At 38.2% G+C, this 27,144-nt stretch overlaps 1 protein-coding gene and 1 long non-coding RNA gene across 3 annotated transcripts in view; both read left to right on the forward strand.

The window, feature by feature from the left end:
* Positions 1–5,113: 5,113 nt before the first annotated feature.
* LOC311075145 lies at positions 5,114–7,915 on the forward strand. Of its 2 annotated transcripts, XR_014604422.1 has the most exons (5): positions 5,114–5,253; positions 5,899–5,973; positions 6,076–6,134; positions 6,221–6,319; positions 7,777–7,915. It is a non-coding gene; the product is annotated as an uncharacterized lncRNA (long non-coding RNA). The 2 variants fall into 2 exon arrangements; XR_014604423.1 differs by lacking the exon at positions 5,114–5,253 and having other exon boundaries at positions 5,835–5,973.
* A 12,571-nt stretch (positions 7,916–20,486) lies between these two features.
* LOC311075138 (uncharacterized protein) overlaps positions 20,487–27,144 on the forward strand; it is an 8,072-nt gene continuing 1,414 nt past the window's right edge. The window contains exons 1-5 of the mRNA XM_084102310.1: positions 20,487–20,715; positions 24,492–24,566; positions 24,675–25,001; positions 25,485–25,811; positions 26,673–26,876. Coding sequence (XP_083958436.1) covers positions 24,530–24,566; positions 24,675–25,001; positions 25,485–25,811; positions 26,673–26,876 — 895 coding nt within the window. The 5' untranslated portion in view covers positions 20,487–20,715; positions 24,492–24,529. The remainder of the gene's footprint in view (positions 20,716–24,491; positions 24,567–24,674; positions 25,002–25,484; positions 25,812–26,672; positions 26,877–27,144) is intronic.

Genomic DNA, 27,144 nt, shown 5'->3' on the forward strand with positions numbered 1-27,144 from the left:
ATTGTTGCCAAATTCAGATCATACACTGTAATGCAATTATACAATTGTATTGCATTTATCCAAAACAAAGTCTAGTTATATAACCAGCAGGACAGCAGTGATGTGTCATGTGTGATCTGAATTTGGCAACAATACAGAGAATTACAGTGAAGTTTTTGAACATTTTGTAGTAACACTTTTCGGGGTTTGCACTTTGCAGACGGTCCCTTCTCAGCAGCCTGCGCATAGAGATCAATGTATTTTTTTTCCACTGCGAAGGAAAGCTCGTTTTGAGGAAAATTAGGTTGTAGCTGCAGGTGTTATATGTGTAGTTATGTGTTAGGTGTTATTTGTGTAGTAACAACTTTTAGTTCACGACTCGAGTTATTGAACGCGGAAGTCCACGAATATGCGAATGTGCGAATATAAAACCAAGTAGCCTACCAAGAAGTGGATCTCATAGTAGGCTACGGACATCATCAGCTGTTAATATTTTTATAGATAATATCACAATTATTCCAAATAAAGTACTGGTGAGGACTAAAATTGTTTTTATAAATTAGGTGCCAGGCCAAAAGCGCTTGTTTATGAAAAATTGACAATTTAAGGGGCAATTTGGTGATGTTGTAGTTACATAAAAATAGGAAAGGGAGACCACCCACCTTAGAGAAAACAAGATAGGAAGAGAGTATTCCACAATGAATCAGGGTTAGTTAAGTACTGTTTTAACCAATTTATCTTTAAAGTATTATTTAAAGAAGTAAAATTTAGAAAGTTTAGACCACCACATTCAGTGTCCTAGTGCGGTCCGCCTTGCTCTGATGTCATGCTGACGTATGTCAAAAAACTCTCGCGAGCACAAAGCGGAGGTGTTGGTCGGGCGCAGTTGCTCTCCACCAGAGAGTAGGCTTGTTTGAGATGCGCCTTGCCGTAGATAGAGCATTATGGGGTGATTATAGTCTCAAAAAGATTAACACGTGTAAGCACACTTATTAATGAACTTGATACATGTTGCAGAAATGTTTTATCCATGCCTTTCAACTTGCGTGTGCAAAATTCAAAATTGAATGAATGTGAAGCAATTTGTACAAATAGAGACATTTTTGTGAATACAAATGTTTTCCTTTGTATTAGTGTATCATAGTTTGCGCATGCAACACAGAAGATGTGCATGTGTGGATCAGGTGACGCGCGTGCATTCATTGACATCTTTTCTGAGTCGATCTCATTTGATTCATTTGGATTTTGAGACTTTCTTTTCGCGGTTTTTAAGCATTTCACAACCCACACACAAACAACTACAAATGAATAGGCCTGGTGCTAATTATTAATGTGTGCACAACTACCCATCTATTTGACAAATTCACAAATGTGCGTCACTACATTTAAACTAATACAATACAACTTGTGTGTGCAAAATCCAAAATCACATGAATGTGCAGCATTTTGTACAAATAGAGACATAGTTGTTAATACAAAACCTCGATTTTGTATTAATGTAGGCCAGAATTTGCGCATGCAACAAGTAAGATGTGCATTTGTGGATGAGGTGACACGCGTGCATTCATTGACTCGTTTCTGAGTCGATCCTATTTGATTCATTTGGATTTTGAGACTTTCATTTCGCAGGTTTCGCCTGGCTCGATCCACACACAGCTGTCTGAGAAAACCTGCTACCACTAGATGGCAGTATTCTGCTAAAACAGACAACGGCAGCGTAATCAAGCGTTCTTCCTCATTTAAGACGCTTAATGAGAGTGATATTGAAGCACCACATTTAGTACACAATATTGGCCTACCTTATTAATAAAGCATACTTTATAGAGGCAAACAGATTACATCAGATTATGAACAACACCCATAGAAAACCATTATAAAACGCTTGCAATCGCGCGTTGAATGTTCAATAAGGTGTATAGGCTACTGAGTTTAAATATCACCGTCTTGCTGCATTGACGTTAAGCTTTTTCTTTATAATATGCGCTATGGGAGGAAAACTATAGAGCCTACAGACAAGAGCCTATGAACGCGACGCGCGGCGTTTCATGTTAATGGCATTTTCCTTCCTGTTAAAACAAAAATGTTTCGCAGTTGCGTTCATATTATGCTTATTTTTATCTGACTACACATAATATACATAGTATACAAGCTTTGGAATTTGAAAATGTCTGTTTTTAAATGTTAAAGACGATTTTCACAGTACATTTGTTTTCCCTTGACCCTTAAGCCATTGTTATAGGCTAGTCTTACTATAGCACGATTAGTTTTAACTATATGCAACCATTGTATATCGACATGAAATATTAATTGAAAATCAACTGGCCCTACGTGTGTAGCTGCATATTTGTACATGAGAATGCTTTGACGCGCTAACCACGGCTCGTGATGCACAAGGGAACGTCGGCCAATTCCACTGCGTTAAAACATATAATTTGTTTTCATTCAAATTACTTTTAATATTTAAAAACAGACATTTTCAAATTCCAAAGCTTGTAGAAGGTTCCTGTAAGACGGATTTACAAGTAAAATTTGGACAAGTCTTCCCTTCATTTTTAAATGGCTATTTTTAAATCTAAATTGAAAACTTATTTTTATTCCCTGGCATTTTAATGATCTCCTGATGCTGTTTCTGCCTGTTCTGTTTGGTTGTTTCTATGCTTTATTCTATTTGTTTTTACTTTGTTCAGCACTTTGGATAGCCCTGCTATGTTTAAATGTGCTTTATAAATAAAATGTACTTAATTACTTTCTTACTTTACTTCATGTACTGTATGTAGCCTGTATTCTGCAGAAAAATACTGTAATTCACTAAAAGGGTTTTTTCATGTTCAAAATGGCTGTAGTATGTTCCTAGTGACTAGACTGGCTTACTACAGGTGAAATTGTCCAAATACCGCCCTTGCCTATTTACAGTAAACAATATTTTTTTTAAACAAAAATTACTGTAATTAACCAAACAGGTTTTTGGTGACTTACTAAAGGTGAATGATGCAACATTTCACCTGACTATCAATACAACCTTTGGAACATGAATAGAAAAACAATTTACAGTAGGCTAATTTAAAAAATCGTACTGTTCAAACGGGATATTGGCTGGACATACACTAGGCTTAGTCAGTCTGCCCACTAGGCATTTACCACAACCTTGGAAGTATTAATTTGAATGAATGACTGGACGTTTATATTTTTTGACTGTGAGTGGAATTTGCAGATGGTCCCTTTAGAAAATGCGGCGAATATCAAACTTAAAACGTACTTCACTGCGCTCTCGGACGGTTTCTCTCCCATACACATGCAAAGTTAAACGCAACTGCAGAATTTCATGTTAAGCTTCTTTTAACAGGCTCGGGAAGGGAAATGCCATTAACATGAAACGCCGCGCGTCGCGTTCATAGGCTCTTGTCTGTAGGCTCTATAGTTTTCCTCCCATAGCGCATATTATAAAGAAAAAGCTTAACGTCAATGCAGTAAGACGGTGATATTTAAACTCAGTAGCCTATACACCTTATTGAACATGCAACGCGCGATTGCACGTTAAGCGTTTTATAGTGGTTTTCTATGGGTGTTGTTCATAATCTGATGTAATCTGTTTGCCTCTATAAAGTATGCTTTATTAATAAGGTAGGCCAATATTGTGTACTAAATTTGGTGCTTCAATATCACTCTCATTAAGCGTCTTAAATGAGGAAGAACGCTTGATTACGCTGCCGTTGTCTGTTTTAGCAGAATACTGCCATCTAGTGGTAGCAGGTTTTCTCAGACAGCTGTGTGTGGATCGAGCCAGGCGAAACCGCGGAATGAAAGTCTCAAAATCCAAATGAATCAAATAGGATCGACTCAGAAACGAGTCAATGAATGCACGCGTGTCACCTCATCCACAAATGCACATCTTACTTGTTGCATGCACAAATTCTGGCCTACATTAATACAAAATCGAGGTTTTGTATTAACAACTATGTCTCTATTTGTACAAAATGCTGCACATTCATGTGATTTTGGATTTTGCACACACAAGTTGTATTGTATTAGTTTAAATGTAGTGACGCACATTTGTGAATTTGTCAAATAGATGGGTAGTTGTGCACACATTAATAATTAGCACCAGGCCTATTCATTTGTAGTTGTTTGTGTGTGGGTTGTGAAATGCTTAAAAACCGCGAAAAGAAAGTCTCAAAATCCAAATGAATCAAATGAGATCGACTCAGAAAAGATGTCAATGAATGCACGCGCGTCACCTGATCCACACATGCACATCTTCTGTGTTGCATGCGCAAACTATGATACACTAATACAAAGGAAAACATTTGTATTCACAAAAATGTCTCTATTTGTACAAATTGCTTCACATTCATTCAATTTTGAATTTTGCACACGCAAGTTGAAAGGCATGGATAAAACATTTCTGCAACATGTATCAAGTTCATTAATAAGTGTGCTTACACGTGTTAATCTTTTTGAGACTATAATCATCCCATAGAGCATCAACTCTTCTCAGTGATTCAGCTAGATCTCAGATTTCTTTGTCAGTAGCTCAACCTTTTGATACAACGATTGGAAATATTTGTTTTTTATCTAAATCTTGTTGTCGGAACAAAAAAATTAGACAGATTTCAAAATTAGACAGATTTCAAAATAAGATTGTTTCTCTCCCATACATTGTGTCGTACTGGAATGGCCAGTTTGTCAATATTCCATGTGTGGCGGTAACTCAAGTGGAGGGAACAGTTAATCTCTAATTTTAACCCGACTACGCCACCCTGGGGGGCACCACACTCTAGGAATGTGTAGAAAAATGACACAAATTATGTGTAACACTCTAATTTACACATTTTGTGTCAATATTAACTAAAACTGTGTATAAAAAAATAATCTATTTTACACATATCCATGTGTAGTTTAAAGTTTACACAACTTGGGTATTTACTCAAAGCATTTAACACAATATGAGTAGACTGATGTGCTTACACACTTTAATGTGTTATTTTTTATAACGCGACCGTTATTTAAATTAGCTAGTCAAACTGAACCAACCAATAAGGTGACTTTTGAGTGAACATAATCCAGTTCCAGTCAGTTCAGTAACGTTAGTAGATAAAAGCCTGTTAACGACAGCAACTATTTTGTTTTTACTATATTGTTGAAAATAAAACATGTATACCTTATCACTTCGTTATCGACTACCCCTCGCGTCAAAACTGTTCGTGAAAACCACCTCTTTACCAGGGAGGAGATGATTCGCGCCGAATCACGCCGGTGATGCTCAAGGTTCTTGAGGTAAGCTGTAACGTTACTTGAATTATATTTTTTTTAACTCATGTTCATTTACAAAAACAATATTTCCTGCTACTGTTATTTTAATACTGGTTTAAAAGCTAGGTTACGACGAGATTTTGCGGGCAAAAAACTCGACTATTGTCAATAGTGTAACGTTAAAGTTAGCTGAAGCACGGCTAAACCAAGCAGCTTTATGTTGATCAATGCTGCGAATTTGCGTGGAAACCCCGATTCAAAATCGGCATAATTTTTTTCCACTTTCACACGAAATTCCAGATAATGAAGAGACCTTTATTAATAAATGGATTTTACACGCAAAATTTCGCCAAGCAATGGTAAACGTGACCGCACCTAGATTGTAACTTAGTGCTACTGCTACTCGATTTACAATACACAAAATGTTATCTGTAAGGGTGTTTTAAAAATCGTCTACTCTTTATTAATTTGATTAACGTTACGTATAAAATGTAGTCGTAGTAACTTAGTGGATTTGAAAGTTTGCTGAAATGATTAGCAATATGTCATAAGTGCTCTTGAGCCAGTGATGTGCAGGCTATAGGTAACTGTTAGCATACAATAACTTACATGTGCTAACTTTATATCAAATAAGTGACCTTTGCATTATGTCTAATATTTATTACACAGCAAATGAACCAATCAGAAGATGGACCATTTTCCACCGACCACCGTGTTCAGTCTCACCAGATTTAATTTATTCAGGTAAGCATTGCAGTAAAACTCACTAAATCATTAATTCATATCAAATCAAGCATTCTAAACAACTTAAGTTTTTATTTTTGCATTCTTTTGATCTATTATTAGGCCAAGGAGTCCGACCTGACCAGGAAGGTGCCTAATAAGCATAGCCTATCAGCGCACAGGTAGGTTAACTACTGAGGGAAAGAAAAAGATCATCACATGGGGATTTCTTGCATCATGTATCTTACTGTGTATTTGTCTCAAACAGCTGTCCCTTCACTGCAAACAAGTTGAAATTGGCTAGCCTAAATCCCTGATTGCAGTTAAGCCTACGAATCTCAGCATTTTTGGAGAGAATTAAGGAAATGTAAGTATTAAAATTTAATCTGGCATAATTTAGTTTACAGTTCAACTGAAATGTTTGAATGTGCTGGCAAAAGGGTGTTACCATAGACTGTAAAAAAATATGGACGTAGTGTCCGTGACGTCACCCGTAGGTTTCTGAAGAGCATTTTTGAAGCCTAAAGTGGGCGGAGCCGTCCGTCGCCATCTTGGCCTTGCGTCACTCCCGGATAACAGAAAATAGGCAAACAGTGCGTGAGTGGAGCTGAGGAGCCTGGCCATATAATAGATATGAGCCTGGCTAACGTTATCTGAAATCACCTAGCTCGACGTGATCGAGTTAGCTGATGATGTAAAGCCAATTAAAAGTTCCTGTTTTTGCCCTTCGAAATATTATAATAGTTAAAATACATGGCTACAAGTGAGACTGTGTATTACTTCGAGAGTGTTTGTGTGTGACAGTGATTTATGTGCATAAGTTACATGTCAGTCACTCTTTCATGGTCCGTCAGCGCGGCATCGCTCGTCAAATTCGTAGAGAGCTTATTCAGTCCATTTTAAATTCTGATTTCGGCCGCCTCTCAAATGGGTTAAACCGTTAAACCATAGATATATTGCCTTTGAAGTGCAAGTAACGTTAAATGCGCTAGAAAATCCGCGCTCATTCATGGATGTGCATTTATTGCATGAACGGAGAAAGCGCCGACGCCTGCATGATTTCATCTGACGGTACATAAGCATATAATCCATCTGTTCCGTGAGAGCAGAACGAACGAGCCTTTATTGACGTTTTAAATTTGAAAACCCCAAAAAGCAACGAAATTGTCAGACATCCATTAGTGCCTGTTCACAGAGGAAAACAACTGAAATACAGCGCTGGTTGTTCTCTCAAACGATACTCGACGACAACGACTGAATCCAAAGACGTGGGCTTTGTACCCAAGTATTAAATTGTATGAAATAATCCCGAAAAAAGCACAAACACTGAAGAGAAGGCAAGTTCAGCAGCTAACATTTGCTGAGGTGAAGTGGCGGCTAGTAACAGCAGACAAACGGCTAGCATTGACATCAGCGGGAATCCACCTGTCACTCAAGTGGCCACACCCTTAAATTTAAATATTAATCAACTAAACGGACGAGTTATAAAAAAAATCACCCCCCTCACAGTTGTTATGAAGGGCAAAATTAGCTGTATAGACCAAAGCCACAGAGAGAACCAGGCTGTAAACATGTTTTTTTCTGCTGTAAAGTTGGTAATTTTAACATGAGGGAGATACAGATTTGACTCACTTCTGCAGCCAGGCCAAGCGGCCAGTTAATGAATTGCAGTTTAACTCACTTCCGTGTTGGTTTCAAGAGAGAGACGGGGAGGTTGCCGCTTGGGTGTTACTTACAAATATTACAGTATGATGGAGATTAAAAACAATTTGATGCTTGTGTAATTTTCTCCTCTCTCTCTCTCCCTATTATATTTTTATATAGTGTTGGAACTGCGATCTTCTCTGAAGAAGAACTGAGCACATTTGTGTTGGTGGACACGTTTGCATCCAGGAAACGGGACTGATGCATATGTCACACTTTTCTGAAAACACTTCAGGAGTTTCAAAGTCGCGATCTGATTGGTTGAATTCTACAGGATGTTCGGGAGATGTGAGTGTCGTGTTCTTTATCGGTTCGCCTGGAAACAAATGCCGTGACACCAAAACCCCTCGTGGAAGAAGAATGCTATTGTGCTTACAACTGTGACAATGAGCGCTTACCAGGATCAACTAAACGCTGGATTTTCAAAAGTATTTGAAGTTTGCGGCTAACGTCCTCTTGGGTGGTCCTTGGTCAAGAAAAGCTGCAATAGAGTCTAGGGATAAACAAGACTAAGTTCTGAACAGGATAAGTTAATTTAGGTTTAGGTTCATTTATGTATTTTTCCCAAAGGTGAACAAAATGCTTATTCCCAAAGATTGGCTTATTAAAGACTGATTTTATGATCACTTTTACTTCAATGCTGTGAAAAAGATGGAGGAGTACAGACATTGATAATAATAATGAGAACTGTTTCTTGAGCATCAAATCATTGTATAAGAATGATTTCTGAAGGATCATGTGACACTGAAAACTTGAAGTAATGATGCTGAAAATTCAGCTTTGATCACATGAATAAAACAATATTTTTTAAATATATTCAAATAGAAAACAGTTGTTTTACATTGTAGTAATATTTCACAATATTTACTGTTTTACTGTACTTTTGTATCAAATAAAATATTTGGTGAGCATAAGAGATTTCTTTCAAAAACATTAAAATGCTTAATATTTTCTAAACTTGGCCACCAATGTACATCAAGCCAAACATGTTTTGGAAATAAGTGAAATTATTTTGAAGGTGGGGAAGTGTGTCATGTTACCTAATGAGATTGAGAAAATAACTGTTTTATCCTATGTTGGACATTTCCTTTTTGACTGCTTTAAATTGTATTGTTCTATTCTAGATTGAATTTAATTGTTGATATGTCAGTCATTATAATAAATAAGATAATCAACCACATACTTTATTTTGTCAAATGCTTATTTTGTTTAGGATTTAGGATTTTAGATACCTTTCTTAACACAGTGTGTGTAGCCAAGGATAGCACATAATGTGGTAATGTTACACATGTTTACACATCTTTATGTTAACCTTTCTGACACATTTAGTGTGTTAAACTCATTAACACAGTGAATGAGTTGAAATTAACACAAATCTAGTAGTCCTGGAGCTCACCCACAGATGTGTTAAAATTTAACACAGGTTGTGTCATTTTTGACACATTCTTTCTAAGAGTGCAGGGGAATAACTCCCAAGAAAGACACACAGGTAAGTGTTACCATTTGGACAGGCAGATAACAGGAGACGTGAGGGACAATACAAAATACTTTATTATAAAATAATCAGCACCAATAAAACTCACTCTCAGGACTCTTACACGTAACAAATACTTCCTCCGAGCCAAGCTTGGCGGGAACAGGGCAGGCCGGCTGCAACTCCCAAGGTTGTCCAAACCCACCTCAAGTCACAGCAAATCAAACCAGCACACCCACACCATAAGGACGTTTTGTCAACACACCAGGAGGCACACACAGCACACGGGGTAGCACACAGTGTAGCACACCACTCAAATGAAGCAGCTAGCCTCCCCTGTTCCACGCCAACTCCTCACTGGCTCCTGGAGAGAGAGAAGAAGGGGACTCGCATTAACAATCAAAATAAAGTACACAAAATAATGAAAAGAAACTAAAGGAAAGCCACCAGATATGGCAGCAATAATACTCCAGCCCCCTAAGGTGGGGGGATCTTCCCCTATTACGGTGCCTTCCGCCGCTCCAGCTTACAATCAGCGACTTAGAAACAAGCACTTAGAAACTTATATTATAAATTATAAACAAAAGAAATGGCCACAAGTAATCACACAAAACAGAATTTACCACAAAACCCACTGTTCAGTTAACCCACTGTTAAACAAAACCAACGTTCAAAAGAAACAATATAGAAAACAAACATTTCGACCCACTGCCAAATTATTACCCCCCTCGTTGAAGTCAGTACCTGATTGCCTAATCCTAACCCCACCCCTAATCCTACCCCTCCCCCACAACTAATCCTAAACCTACCAATACTAGGGGGGTAATAATTTGGCAGGGGGTCGAAATTCGGCACAACACCGGGAAGCAAAACAGCAGCGGCGTCGCGTGCAGCGTTCTCCAGACCGCGATGATCCATTCTCCATTCACCTTCAACAACGAGACACAAGTTAACCTAAATGTCCCGAACCCCAAATGTGAACAAGTGAGAGGTTACTTACGGTTTAGATATAATCACGATCGAACGCAGCGTTGTATGGTTACTCACAACCGGTGCTGCGGCTCTGTTTACTGGCCAGCGTTCACCCGCATCTGCCAACGCGTTCTTATACTGCTAAATGTGACATAATAATTACCCAAACACAGCGACAGAGCTTAAGATGTATATGTCAACGTACCTGAAAGCAACTCCGCCAGAAACCTGTTACAATGCCATCGCCACCAGCCCAAAAAACTATAAATAAACTATAAATGAAGCACATTACTAAAGTAATCCGGGTATTTACTAAGGATGGCTGAAGCGAAACAGTCGTTCCGAAGCTTTGCGAGATCCCGAAGCGCAGATGTGTCGAAACACTGATCCGAAGCGTGATTCGAAACCAGGCGGGAAGGAAGTCGACCGGAAGTTGAAGTCGGCCGGGTGCCGACATCTTGTAGCAGAACTTCACTTGCGTTAGCATCCCATTGACTCCCATTCATTTTGGCGTCACTTTGACAGCGAATAACTTTACATCTGAGGCGTTTAAAGACTCCATTTGTCCATTATTTATTTCTAAAGATACACGACAATGTATAAAATGCTCCATTACCTTGTAGCTTATGTTATGGACCCGTAGAAGCAGTTTTTGTAAAAGTAGGCTAACGATTGCGTCATAACCACGCGACTCTCTGTCGCACACTAGAGAGATTACCGTATAGACGGGAGGAGAAGCTCGCGGGCAATCGGGGGGGACGTGGAGGCAAAATGACAATATAATTAATCAGAATACCTAGCAAAAGTTTCTCCTGCTCCAAGCTTATGAACAGCTCCTACTCACACTCTCCGTCTGTGCAAGATTCGGAAGGGAATGATTCAGATTTCTCTTGGCACAGCTACTAGAATGCAGACGGGTTGCTCACGTGGTCCGTGTAACGCCTTGCTCGGTTTGAGTCTGCGCGTCAGGAAAGGAAGTGCTAAGAAATCGCTGAAAATGGGCTTCACTTGTCTCAATTGAGATCCAATGGGGTCGCTGTGTCCATTTCTTTTACTGTCTATGTTCGAAACACCCATGTCACGTGACTATGACCAAACGAAGCCTCGAAGTGTTTCACTAAGTGTTTCATCAGGTGTGGTCCGCCGAATCAGCGTTTGATTGGAACGGTCGGGAACAGACCACACAATCGCACATCTGTATAAAAGTGAAATAAACGCATTTTGACCTCGTGGGTTTTTGTGAGAGGATTTTTTCAAAGGCTGGAGAAATTATCTGTAAAAAAAGAAGTAGGCTAAGTCCTTCCACAGCAGATAAATTAATATTTTTGAATAAAAATCTCTAAAAAAGTGAGACATTGTGGCTTGATTTATTTTATTAATATTCATTTTTCATGACCAAAATAACATTATGCACAGTGAGGAGCCTATAGGTTACAAGCTTCACATATTAGGACATTATAATAATAAAAAAACAACACATTTTTTTAATGGCTCGTCAAGGTTGTTTCAGATCAACACCTGCAAGTGACCACTAGGTGTCACCGTTGAGACGGGTGTCGGATTGATTCGAAGCCTCGAAACAATATGGCACATTTGGTTCAACTGTTTCATTGGTTCACGAGGCCTCGATTTTGCCATCACTAGTATTTACACCGCCAGAAAGAGAGTGTAAACATACCTTAAAGGGGACCGAGAACCGAAACAAAATGCCAGGAAGTGAAGAACCCAGACCTACAAGGACCCGTAAACCCGTCAAAATAAGGGTCCTTAAATATTACGGCCGCTTCCCCCTTGGAGTATCAAAGCCCCACTCAACAAGGACCAATCGGCAGGCCAAATCACTTATACGGCCACACATGGAAGAAAGTGTGGACTTTGTCTTCTAAATATTTAATAACCAATAAGGTTAAGGATGTGTCTTACAAATTACTTCATCTTTTTTTTATCCTGTGAAGCTTGTTTCCCAAAAAGATGTTTCCTGATATTGACACTATGTTCTTTTTGTGGTGCTGAACACGAATCCATTTCTCATCTCTTCTGGGAATAAGTCTTTTCTGGAAGGATTTCTGTATCTTTGTTCGCACATTTTCATCAGAGTTTTTCTTTGTTATACAAAGATGTTTTATTTGGTCAGTACAACTTTGATAAAGATGTAAGGACCAATATTTTTTGATAAACCTATTTATTTTTCTAGCGAATTTTTTTTTACTCAAATGTAAATTCCAGGATGCTAAGTAAGCTCTACTTTTTTATGTTCTATAAGGAACTTAAATCCTACCTGGACACTCTCAGTACATCCAGCAATTCCAAAGCCCTTAAAACTGTCTCACTGTGTCATTTGCATAATATTATCCTGACTATATAATCTATAGCTTTACTCGCAATTGTATTTACCCCTGGCATTGATTTTGTATGTTCTTAGCAGTTTAATAAAAAAAAAAAAAAAAAAAACTAGGACACATTTCTTACCGGCATGCTTCTAGTGGTGATCACCGGTGATCGGTTCTGCGCAGATTTTGCTCAACTCAAACAAGCCTACCATTACCGTATGACAAGAGTAAACCTGCATTAACACAGAAAGCACAATCCATACACAACGTAATGTACTAATCAATGTCATCAGTAGCCTATAATGCCATTTAAACTTTTATTCATTTATAGCCAACATTTTATAAATTCTTATCATTTTAAAATCAGCCTTCACCTTTTCTAATTGGGTCTGCCTTGATTCTGAAGCATTATTCTTATCCATCACACGTTTATTTGTACTATTTTGCATGTATTTGGTGTATAATTCCATGTTCTTCACTCTTGTCTTTTCAAAATATTTAATAAATAAATTCAGACGAGGAGTTTGCGGTTCCCAATCTTTATTGAACAACACTTCAGATGGTCAGTTTTGCAACATAATTCTATTAAAATCAAAGCTTTCAACATGCTGGAGACCATTGCTATTTGAATGCATCCAGAGCTTTTTTTATAGAAGAATCATGTTGCAAAACTGACCATTACCGGTGATCATCGCGAGATGCTGACGATATCATGTTTTTATGTGTAGGCTATAAATTATGTGTGAATATTTCCAAACACTCTGACAGTGCGATCTCTATATGGGTTATTTGATTTTTGTCATATTTATAAAAAAAACAAAACAAAATAAAAACATGTCTGTATTAAAGTAAAAAATCTTGAAAAACGGAATTAAATAAGTAGGCTACTTTGGGTGTCTAGTTCATTAGGGCCCAAGCCCTGAAAGGGCGAAGGCCCTATTGTTTCCGTAAGGATTATTATTAGGGCCCAAGCCCTGAAAGGGCGAAGGCCCTATTGTTTTCGGTAGGATTATTATTATTATTATTATTATTATTATTATTTTGTCAAGGTTCCGGGCACTTTTGGGGCCCTTAACATGCTCGAAAACTTTGCACACGGGTCAGAACCCGCGGCCATCAGGGCCGGGCTGAAGCTGGTACCCGGGCGTGGCAGGGGGGCTCGACAGCGCCCCCTGGAACGGGATCCGAACACTTGTCCATAAATCAAACACACTTGCATGTAATAATATGAAACTCAGAACACATATAGATCTCATCGGGCCGAACAACTTTCGTGCTCTAAGTTTTACGCCAGCCCAACAGGAAGTCGGCTATTATGGGTTGTTTGGAAACGCATGCTGTGGAATTTAATGTACTCCTCCTAGGGAATTGATCCAATCGCCTCCAAACTCGGTCAGCATGAAGTCAAGACATTGAGGATGCTAAATTGCGGACGGATTTTTGATATCTCGAACGGTTTGGCCGTGGCGAGGAAACGAATTTATGGCGAATAATGAAAACAGGAAGTGTGTTATAACTCCTGCATACATTAACTGATCTTGATGAAACTTCAGCAGTGTGTTCGTGGTAAAAGGCCGATCACATGGATGTGACTATTGTGAGTCAAAATTATAGCGCCACCAACTGGCAGCAGGAAGTGTGTCACTTTCAAAATGCTTTGAAATCACCCTCTTATTTTTACCCGATTTGCTTCAAATTTTATGTGTATAATGTAGACACACGGCAGATGTAGACCTGTGAAAGGATTTTTTATATCTTTAATACTGTTGCCATGGCAACGCTTCAAACTTTAATATTCTTTTTTGATGCTTTTGAGACTCTTAACATACTTGAAATTGGATGAAACTCGATAGACACATCACATTTATTAGCCCGTAGACATGTGCAAAGTTTCAGAAACGGGCGTGGTGAGGGGCTCAGTAGCGCCACCTTTAGTCATAAGTGGGGGGGTTAGTTTTATCAACAGCAACAAAACTTGGTATGTGTATTGATCTCATCAAGACGGACAACTTTCTAATTTACATTAACTATCTCCAACCAACAGGAAGAGAGATATTTTGGTTTGAATGTGGATTTTCTGAAGAATTTTCTCTCCCTCTCTCTGTGTCTCTGTGTGTGTGAGGGGAGGGGGGGATTTGACTATTGCTTTTATATTGTTAATCAAGGTTTCAGGGGCTTTTGGGGTCCTTAACGTGCTCAAAAACTCTTGAAACTTTGCACAAAAGTCAGAACCCCCTGCCATCAGGGACGGGCTGAAGCTGGTACCCGGGCGTGGCAGGGGGGCTCAACAGCGCCCCCTTGAACGGGGTCCCAAAACTTGGTCCATAGATCAAACACGCTTGCATGAATTAATATGAAACTCGGTACACATATAGATCTCATTGGGCCGAACAACTTTCGTGCTCTAAGTTTTACGCCAGCCCAACAGGAAGTCGGCTATTATGGGTTGTTTGGAAACGCATGCTGTGGAATTTAATGTACTCCTCCTAGGGAATTGATCCAATCGCCTCCAAACTCGGTCAGCATGAAGTCAAGACATTGAGGATGCTAAATTGCGGACGGATTTTTGATATCTCGAACGGTTTGGCCGTGGCGAGGAAACGAATTTATGGCGAATAATGAAAACAGGAAGTGTGTTATAACTCCTGCATACATTAACTGATCTTGATGAAACTTCAGCAGTGTGTTCGTGGTAAAAGGCCGATCACATGGATGTGACTATTGTGAGTCAAAATTATAGCGCCACCAACTGGCAGCAGGAAGTGTGTCACTTTCAAAATGCTTTGAAATCACCCTCTTATTTTTACCCGATTTGCTTCAAATTTTATGTGTATAATGTAGACACACGGCAGATGTAGACCTGTGAAAGGATTTTTTATATCTTTAATACTGTTGCCATGGCAACGCTTCAAACTTTAATATTCTTTTTTGATGCTTTTGAGACTCTTAACATACTTGAAATTGGATGAAACTCGATAGACACATCACATTTATTAGCCCGTAGACATGTGCAAAGTTTCAGAAACGGGCGTGGTGAGGGGCTCAGTAGCGCCACCTTTAGTCATAAGTGGGGGGGTTAGTTTTATCAACAGCAACAAAACTTGGTATGTGTATTGATCTCATCAAGACGGACAACTTTCTAATTTACATTAACTATCTCCAACCAACAGGAAGAGAGATATTTTGGTTTGAATGTGGATTTTCTGAAGAATTTTCTCTCCCTCTCTCTGTGTCTCTGTGTGTGTGAGGGGAGGGGGGGATTTGACTATTGCTTTTATATTGTTAATCAAGGTTTCAGGGGCTTTTGGGGTCCTTAACGTGCTCAAAAACTCTTGAAACTTTGCACAAAAGTCAGAACCCCCTGCCATCAGGGACGGGCTGAAGCTGGTACCCGGGCGTGGCAGGGGGGCTCAACAGCGCCCCCTTGAACGGGGTCCCAAAACTTGGTCCATAGATCAAACACGCTTGCATGAATTAATATGAAACTCGGTACACATATAGATCTCATTGGGCCGAACAACTTTCCCCCGGTCAAGTTTTACGCCAGCCCAACAGGAAGTCGGCTATTATGGGTTGTTTGGAAAACGCTCGCTGTGGAATGCGAAGTACTCCTCCTAGAGAATTCATCCAATCCCCACCAAACTCGGTGTGCATGAAGTCAAGACATTGAGGATGCTAAATTGCGGACGGATTTTTGATATCTCGAACGGTTTGGCCGTGGCGAGGAAACGAATTTATGGCGAGAAAAGAGAAACACGAAGTGGTATAACTTCTGCATACATTAACTGATCTTGATGAAACTTCACCAGTGTGTTCGTGGTAAGAGGCCGATCAGATGGATGTAACTATTGTGAGTCAAAGTTATAGCGCCACCAACTGGCAGCAGGAAGTGTGTCACTTTCAACATGCTTTTGACAAAAGTGGGGGGGTTAGTTTTAACTACAGTAAAAAAAAAATAGTTTGTATATTGTTCTCATCAAGCCGGACAACTTTCTAATTTACATTCATTAGCTCCGGCCATGAGGAAGTCAGATATTTTGGTCTGAATGTGGATTTTTTTGCAAAATCAGCCTCTAAATTTTTAGCCACTCCTCTTAAAATATTTATTTTATTCCCACCAAACTTTTTCAACATGATGAAAATACATTAAAGATGCTAAATTGTGAACGGATATTGAATATCTCAAACGGTTTTGCTATGGCGAGGGATTAAATTAATGTCAAAAAGGAAGCAGGAAACATCTCATAACTTCTAAAAATGTAATTATACACCATTTATTTTTATATAAAATTATACAAATATTAGAACTAAACCCATTTTATTCTGTTTTTGCAATTCAAGAAGTATGAAAAAGTTATGAACAGGCTATTTAGTGCTATTTGGTTCAACAAAAAAGCAAACATAGGGCTATACTGCCCTCTTGTGTCCAAAAGGATATCCAAATAGTATATAAAACGTTTTACTAGGTAGGCCTATTGTATTTAAATATAAATTTATTAGGTATATGACTGTGAACTTAAAATTAATGTAATATAATTAGAATAATCTCTCGTTTTAGTGATTCCCAAGTTATTTTTTTGTCATTGACGTTCTAATCAGGCTACTATGGTCGGGCAAGCTAAACTCTCTTTCAGGTAGGCGGCCTATACTATGTATGTGACAGTGAGAATATAATTTTACCACCGGTTAATCGACGTGTGACACCGCTGGGGGCTTTTGAATCGCTAACTTAAAAACGAAAGTAAAATATGTTCGTCCGCACTGACATTGATTATGGTTGGGAGCAGAGCGAGCTTTTTCAATGAATTCCTATGGAAGTAGGAATGAATGCCCGTGCAGCCGTGAGCATTTTATTTCAATTTTAAAGTTAGCACCATAAAGTATATTTTTATGTCTCCACTGTTAAATCACGCCCACGACACACACACACACACACACACACACACACACCAGCATTGCAATCTTGACATCGCAGCCTGTTCATTATAGCCCTAATAAAATATAATTATAAAATAGTCAACCTAACTTATCAAAATTACACTGCTCTGTTTAAATAGTCAGTAGTACAATTTGTACCATTTTTTTGTGAAGTGACAAGACAGAGAATATTACTTGTCTGATATATATATAATGTATATATCTTTTGTTATATATATACTGTATATATATATATATATATATATACATACAGTATATATATATAAATATAGCTGCGAGCAGCGATGGAGGGCCCAAGCCGGCGGCACCGCCACCCCGGTGCCTTTAGGTAACTAAAGGCACCGGGGTTGCGGTGCCACCGGCTTGGGCCCGTAATCGCTGCTCGCAGCTATATTTTTTTATTTTTTTTTATTTTTTTATTATTATTTTTTTTCCACCTTTTTGCCACTTTTGGGGCCCTTAACATACTCAAAAACTCTTGAAATTTTGCACACACGTCAGAACCTGCGGCCATCAGGGCCGGACTGAAGCTGGTACCCGGGCGTGGCAGGGGGGCTCGACAGCGCCCCCTGGAATGGTGTCCGAAAACTTGGTCCATAAATCAAACACGCTTGCATGTAATAATATGAAACTCAGTACACATATAGATCTCATCGGGCCGAACAACTTTCGTGCTCTAAGTTTTACAAAAGCCCAACAGGAAGTCGGTTATTATACGTTGTTTGGAAAACGCATACAATGGAATGTGAAATACTCCTCCTAGGAAATTTATCCGATCGCCACCAAACTCGGTGTGAATGAAGTCAAGACATTGAGGATGAATTCTTGCGAACAGATTTTTGATATCTCGAACGGTTTGGCCGTGGCGAGGAATCGAATTTATGGCGAGAAAAGAGAAACACGAAGTGGAATAACTTCTGCATACATTAACTGATCTTGATGAAACTTCAGCAGTGTGTTCGTGGTAAGAGGCCGATCAGACGGATGTAACTATTGTGAGTCAAAGTTATAGCGCCACCCACTGGCAGCAGGAAGTGTGTCACTTTCAACATGCTTTTGACAAAAGTGGGGGGGTTAGTTGTAACTACAGTAAAAAAAAAATAGTACGTATATTGTTCTCATCAAGCCGGACAACTTTCTAATTTACATTCATTAGCTCCGGCCATCAGGAAGTCAGATATTTTGGTCTGAATGTGGATTTTTTTGCAAAATCAGCCTCTGAATTTTTAGCCACTCCTCTTAAACTATTTATTTTATTCCCACCAAACTTTTTCAACATGATGAAAATACATTAAATATGCTAAATTGTGAATGGATAATAAATATCTTAAACGGTTTTGCTATGGCGAGGGATTAAAGTAATGTCCAAAAAGGAAACACTAAAAGCCTCAAATTTTCTAAAAATGTAATTATATACCATTTATTTATATATAAAAGTATACAAATATCACAACTAAACCCATTTTATTCTGTTTTTGCAATTCAAGAAGAATGAAAAAGTTAAAAACAGGCTATTTAGTGCTATTTGGTTAAACAAAAAAGCAAACATAGGGCTATACTGCCCTCTTGTGTCCAAAAGGACATCAAAATAGTATATAAAACTTTTTACGAGGTAGGCCAATATTGTATTTAAATATACATTTATTAGGTATGTGTCTGAGGATATTTTCCCACCGGTTAATCGACGTGTGACACGAGCGGGTGCTTTTAAATCGCTAATATAAAAGTGAAAGAAAAATACAGACGTCCACACTGACATTGATAATGTTGCACACACAAATCACACACGTTGGAAAGAATGATGCTTTTAAACAACACTAAACCGGCATTAGGTGTCGCCAGGCATCCATCTTAATAAACGAGTCATTGATTCATTCGTTCAAACGATTCGTTCGAATGAGTCGATCATGATTAAGACAGATATTTATGGATTGATCATTCAATCTTTGAGTCAACCGATTCGTTAAAAATGCTGAATCGTTCAGTTATGAGAAAACACGTGATGCGTGATGGTTCTGCTGTGATCTTTGTTTAACTATTTTCGCTGCTGAAACAGAACAAAAACAGCCAATATTGCATCTAAAATGTAAGTGACTTAATTGGAACTGTTTATTAACCTGTTGTATGAAATTAATGTCACAGTTTCAAGTGAGGGATTAAAGTAATGTCAAAAAAGGACACACTAAAAGCCTCATATCTTCTAAAAATGTAATTATACACCATTTATTTCTATATAAAATTATACAAATATCAGAACTATACCAATTTTATTCTTTTTTTTGTTTGTTTGTTTTCAATTTAAGAATTATGTTTGAGTTTAAAAACAACCAGAATGTTTCAGTCCAAAAACTAGATAAATCATGTCATGTCATGGATTGCTTAAATGTATTTTTATTTTTTTATTTCGTTTTGGCTTGTTTGTAGTTATTTTTTTATTCTTGTTCCATTCTGAATATCGTTACATTTAAAGGATTTGTTGTGGAATATTTTGAGTGTATCATAAAATCAGAATAATTCTCTCGATTTAGTGATTCCCTAGTTATCTCTTTATTAGATTTTTTTCCGTTGTTCTAATCAGGTCAGGCAAGTAAAATTCTCTGTGTCTTGTCCCTAAAATGTATATATATATATATATACACACACAGTATATAATGTGTATATATATATATATATATATATATATACACATTATATACTGTGTGTGTATATATATATATATAAAATGTACATATACACATATACAATGTGTGTATATATATATATATATATATATGTATGTATATGTATGTATATGTATGTATATATATATATATATATATGTATATGTATATGTATATGTATATGTATATATATATATATATATATATAAATATAGCTGCGAGCAGCGATGAAGGGCCAAAGCCGGCGGGACCGCCACCCCGGTGCCTTTAGGTAACTAAAGGCACCGGGGTGGCGGTGCTACCGGCTTGGGCCCGTAATCGCTGCTCGCAGCTATATTTATATTTATTTTCATATTTGCAACAGAACTTAAATTACATTCAGTATATTAGCAACACCGTGGACGAGCGTGAATCCCGCGATATCTGTCTTTGATCAGGTGCCTGCACTTTTTTTTTACTTCTCCTTTCACTTCTGGCGCCTACTAGTAACTGGATTCAGCCTCGTACTAAGCTTGAAGTTTGCTTGATTATATTAAGAATCGCGAGAACAGCTTTAGATCAGGCATAGAGGCTGGGGTCCTAAACTGGGACTCATCACTTCGCTGGGACTCATCTCTTCACCACAACGGAACAAAACCTCTTCGGAGCCGAGTGCAGTGTAAATAACCACTAAGTGAAAGTGAAAGTAAGTAGGCTAACTAGCTAAATTTTATAAAAAACAGCACGGAACTAACTTGATGCAAAAGTTGTTCTTTCTTTCTTTCTTTCTTTCTTTCTTTCTTTCTTTCTTTCTTTCTTTCTTTCTTTCTTTTGAAAGTTCGATGCGTCAGTGCAATTGACCCAGGCCTTTTTGTGTCTGCTGCTGGTAGGCTAGTGTGGTGGATATAAGCTTGTGAAAGTAAAACTTTTTAAATACCTCGATTATTAGCCAATATTTAGCTTTATTTGTTTATTAGTATTCTTGTTAGTATCTGTTCTACCCATGCTGCGTTCCAGTCCACTTTTAGACACGCGCACTTCTCCTCGGGGGAATCCCCGCCGCCTTTTTGAAGTGCGTTCCACCTCTTGAAGTGGATGAGATACATCGCAATGACATACATCTGAGTGAACGAGACAGAGGGAAGTTGGCAAGTGAAGGGCATGACAATTTTGGACTGGAACGCAGCACCAGTCTATGGAACTGCTGGAAACATATTTCCGGGTAATTTGTGTCGATTGCAAGTGATGTCACAGGCAGAGGAAGTGCTGGTGTCTGAGCGTGCAAGGCCCTGTCCCAAATGGCACACTCCTGACTTGTGGACTTCCTCAGAGTCCACACTTTGGTGACATCATGTAGTGCAGACCTATAGGGCCCTTGGCGCGAGTCCTCTGACCTTTCATGAGCACCATGAAATAGCAGAGAGTCAGAGGACAGCAGCAGCATTAGGGAACGCTCACACAGTTTAGGACTGCGAGAGCTGAACTATTCCCCCATATGAACAGAGCAGCAACAATGACAGAAAAGCAAATGCCACGTTGTTACAAAGCGACCCCCGAAGATCTGCTTTGGGAAACGCGAGGGTCCGTTTCTGAGAAAATAAATGATGGCTCTACCCACAACAGCACTATTTTGCAAGGTGTAATTTATTGTCAGCACCGAAAGATATATACAAAAAAAAACTCCAAGAGTGCTGGGGTGAAGATATTTACAGTGTAGCTTCAAAACCCCAAAATACAAAGTGACAGAAACAACAAACTGGAAAGTAAAGATGAACAAAATATATATAAATAAAATATTCAAAAAGGGTATCCTCAATATACTCGCTTCAATGAATCACTCACGGCACCACAGTTGCACGCTCACATTCGACTTGGTTAACAAGTCTCAAATTCGTGTCTGGCCTCCTCTTTTATAGGCCAGACTCCGCCCCCTCTACGGACATACCATTGCTTTGGTAATTAAATCATCAGTCTTTTAATTAGACTTTAACTATATACATTAGATATATAGTTTTAAACAAATCCTCATATAAACATAATAAACATATCAAACAAAAATGACAAAACAATAACACATATGTCTGACTCTCTTTCCTATTTGTCAGTCCCCTACAAACAACAAAAATGGTTTAACCGGACTCAAAGTGGTGTGCGCCGACGCGGCGCCAACAGTGACGTCATAAGTGTGCGCCGCTCATTCGATCGGTTTCACCGGCGCCACCAGTCAGTCCGGTGTGGTGAATAAACCAGTCACTCGGTGTGATGAGTCCGGGCTTAGGACCCCAGTAGTATGCCTGATCTAAATCTGTTCTCGCGATAACTTGTAATATACACAAATAAACATTATTTTATGGCTCTTTTAATAAATAAAAGTGTACTTGTAACATATTGCGCTGATTATTGCGATAAAAAATAATGACATAATTATTTGCATTACGAATTGCTGTGAATACGGTAAGGCAGTATAAGCTCAGGTAAAGCTCATAGCACGATCATCGGATAACATTAGCTGTATGCTATGCTATTATCTAAGCTAACTAAAAAACACACTACCAACGAGAAATGTTTAATTTCACAATCTATAGCTTCGGTTAAATACTAGTATATGAAACGTATAATTTAAAATACATTAAATACATTAATGACTCGTTATAACGTAGTACAAACGTCTTCTATAATAAAATGATTTTGTATGATTTGTAACCAGGCACTAAAGCGATTACCCATAAAACGTGCTTTGAACCAATCGGCTTGCTTGGGTCCTAAACCCGGACTCATCACACCGAGTGACCGGATTATTCACCACACCAGCGGCGAGTGAATAAGCTATGACGCGGTTCGGCGGCAACCAGCGGCAACCAATCGGAATGTAGAAGTCCTCCGCCTGAGAGGAAAAAAAAATCACGCATTCTAATCTACGTCAGAGCGTCCCCGAATCTTTCTACGGCGTCGGTGGCAGGGCGGCGACAGCGAATTTTGACGCTCTCGCCGCCGGCGGTGTGAACGCACAGTTAGGAGCGAACTGAATCTGCTTAAAATGGGCGCCCTGTTTTTAGCGTAGCCATTAGCAGCGAGGGGAGTTGAACAGCTGGGCTGCGTTCAGCCCCGACAAAACGTTGCACAACGTTTTTTAAACAGAAACGGTGATGCGTTGAACACACTGTTCTGATGACGCAAGAGTTGCAACTATGGCAGCTGAGAAGGCCATTCTTTGTGTTCTTTGTGAAGAATTTTCGGAGCCTGATGAAGTCGGTATAAATATGTGTTTAATACTACAAAATATGCCCGATGTTACAGTTACTGCACTTGCTGCCCAGAACAAAAGAGAACATCCCAATCGAGTGAAGGCATTGCTGAAACTGAAATGGAAGCACACATCTTACCTAATTCAGACTAAAACACATCTATTTAGCCTCACATACTGACTTTATTTGTAGTTCATACTGTTTTAATACCCTGTATTTTCTTTCTCATTTTTAGGAAAAACACTTAATTACCATTGTTTATTTCTATACTTGCAATGAAGCTAAAAATATAAACAACTACATCATTTTGTTGATATCCTATATTTTTTACAATAAAACTTTCGACAAACATGTCTTCTAATATCCTCAGTTGTTGTGTATACCGAGCTGCATCGAACAAATTTTGTAAATTACTTTCCTTGAACCCATTTTGCGAGTTCACTTTAATACCACGTGCTTTATATACATGTTGCTGCTGATTGGACTGCAGTTCTGACACACCCACCAAACAAGAGAAAACGTATCTCAAACCCCGTTGCACACCGGTCGGTGCACGCCGTTTCCAGGAAACATGACGTTCAACCCGGAAACCGTAGCAAAACGTTGCGCACCGTTTTGAACTTGAACATGCCCCTGATGCGCTGATGCAAAACAGCTGATGAGACCGTGTTATTGGTCAATAGCGTTAGCAGCGTCTTGACTACCTGGCCTGCCAGAACTGACGCTAACGCTCAATTAAAACTTTTCTTCAATTTTTTATAATTCTGACTCCGGGTCTTCTTTCAAACATCTGGTCCTTGGGTCCTAAACTGTTAACCCCTAACACTTTTGTGTACTATGCTATGTAATATTATGCTAGAAATTATGTATTTCAGTTACTTTTGGTTGGATGCAATACTTTGTAAGACTAACAGGAACAGAAACAGAAGAAGGTGGATGTAATAGGTGAATAATAAGCACTATTTGACAGCTGAACTCTTTGCTGGGAATTAATTCATTAGAATAATAAATAAAATAAATTATATTTAGGGAGTTAAAGATTGCCACAACAGAAGAGATACTCCCTGGAGGGACTGATGTTGTGGTAATCCACTTAAATTGATGGCTCTTTTGTTTGTTTTGTCTCACATTTTCTAATATAAATTCTAATTATTATTATTTTTTTATTTGGCAAACATCAAAATAAAATGTAAGTATATATTCATGGATACATTCATATTGTCCGTTTATTTTCTAGGCTTACAGTGGATTTTCCATCTCAAATAAATATAAAAAATGGCTGAAACCTCCAAAATGTCAGAAACTTGGCAAGGCAAGTAAAAAAAAAAAAACACTGTTTTGACTGTCACATCCACTGTACTTTAAACACTAGTACAAAAATGATAGATGAATAATGTTTAATTTTTGTCTTTCTCTTCAGATTTGTCTCTTGTTTGTCCATCTGACGTATTTTGTGATTCTGGAGATGATGTTGTTCTGTCATGTCATCTTAAGCCAGCCATCAGTGCTGCTTCAATGGAAATTAAGTGGCAGAATAGGGCTGATCTGGTCTGCCATTATAAGGACGGGCAGATGACAGTGAGCGAGGACTATGAGGGTCGAGCGAGTCTCTCACTGCAGGATCTACACAATGGAAATGTGTCTTTAATTCTCAGAGATGCCAGAAGATCACAGAGGGGTCTCTATATTTGTGAAGTCATCCATGAAGGGAAAACGATGAAAGAATATATTTTTCTCATTATCAGCTGTAAGTATTATGCAGATTTACTGGTTAAGACAGTAACGTCAGTAAAAGTGTCTGTTATCCTATGTTTAAATATAAAAGCAAAATTGTGTCATACTTGATTGATTTGTTTTCTTTTGACACCAAGTTTCAATCTACAGCAGTTCAACTTTTAATTAAAAATAAAATAAAATTGGGTAACACTTTATTTAAAATTTTTAATGTTCTTGTTAGATGTTACATGTATTTACAAGTAATAGCCTAACAATAAATTAGGCATAAGTACTGTACATGCAACTAACCCTAAACCAAACTCTATTCCTACTCTAGCATTATAATACGTACATGTAGTTAATTAATATTATTCAGTACTAAAATGTATAATTACACTAACAGGGACACATTAAAATAAAGTGTAACCTAAAATTGTAATTTAAAGTGTTGATTATAGGTGTGGCAGTGACTTCATGTCATTGACAATAAATTGTTCTTTCTGTCCACCTGAAGACTTTAGTCTTGTGATTCCTAATGGCACTGTGTCTGCTGACCCTGGAGAAGACGTCATCTTACCTGTTCATCTCTCACCTGAAACCAGTGCTGTGTCCATGAACATCAGGTGGTATAGAGGGACAGAGCTCATTTATCATTATATGAATGGACAGAAGATAACAGCCAGCGACTATGAGAACAGACTCAGTCTGTCCACCCAGGAGCTGGAGAGAGGAAATCTTTCTCTGACTTTGAGAAATGTTCAACCTTCAGATACAGGAGGCTACACATGCAAAGTCTATCATGGATGTCTGCAGACAGGAACAGTTCACCTACAAGTGAGAGGTAAGGTATTATTAAAACTGCAGCTTCTACATCTCTACATTCATTTTATCACTACAGTTCATTTCTTTGTTCATTCGTAGAAAAAACTGTTTCTGCATTGAGTGATCACATATTTGTTTAGTGACTGCTATATATTTGAGCATATAAAAATAAACAAATCTTTATAGCATGTGTTTCCATGAGCAAATGATAACTAGGCTAAGCAAGGTGGCACATACGCAGCAAATGCCCCTTAAAACATTTTAACATGCTCATGACTCAATAATTAATAATACTTGGTGTTAGTTTTACATGAGTACCGGTGCAGTCTTTTTGTATGTGTGATGGTGCGCTTGATGAATTCATTACACAAAAGTTATTTGTGTCTCGCGAAGAGAAACACATAGACTGCAAATACATTACCAACCAAACAAAAACATATTCTTTCCATAAGCGTTGTCACGAGTTGCTCTCTCGCTCGTTGATTATTAAAAAATGCTATTTATCATCATGCAAAAAACCGAAAGCACAAGTTTTTGTGTGAGGTTGTTATGTTGTGATGCTAAATATAATGTAGAATTGTGTGTATTACCACCTGCTGGGACCCGATGTGAGATCCACCAATCACAGAGGCTCTAGAAACACAATCTATTTTTGATTGGTTACAATGAATGGAGAATATTTTGTGTTTCTGTATTTGAGCACTGCCCATGGCAAATGTATAGCACCAGCATCTGTGCTACTTTCATGTCTCTCATATGTCATACCAAGTTTTCACATATAGCACATCTAAAAGATCAAGTGAATGGGGTGAATGTTACATAATATTCCTTTAGTTATGCTTGCATTGAAGTGATAATGAGCTTGACATTGACATTTCAGAACTCCGGAAGAGTGATGTTAGATTAGAGGATCTTCAGGACATTATAAGAAAATTACAAGATGATATTCAGGACATTATAAGAAAATTACAAGATGATATTCTGCAAAAAAAAACAGACCTTCCAGAGAAAACTCTAAAACTGCTCCAAGAAGCACTAGATAATGATGACAAGGATAAAAAGAGAAAGAAAAAGACATCTGTTGGTAAGTCTGAGAGACAATAAGAAGTGAATGTGCATGTTTGTGAGTGTTTAATCTGACTTTTGAAAGCTTCCTCCAGTATACTATGAAACGGCTATGAATATAGTAAATTGGGAAGTTCTAAAACTTAACTAACTTTTAAAAAATGTACTTTGTTTACATAATTAAAATTTTAATCCAACATCTAGATGTACAAAAATGTTTATTTTAACTGCAAACTGTAATGATACCGCAATTAAGAGCTATTGATGATTAATATGTGTTGTATATA

This window comes from Abramis brama (assembly GCF_963993115.1).
Source record: "Abramis brama genome assembly, chromosome: 24".
In the NCBI taxonomy this organism is placed as follows: Eukaryota; Metazoa; Chordata; class Actinopteri; order Cypriniformes; family Leuciscidae; genus Abramis; species Abramis brama.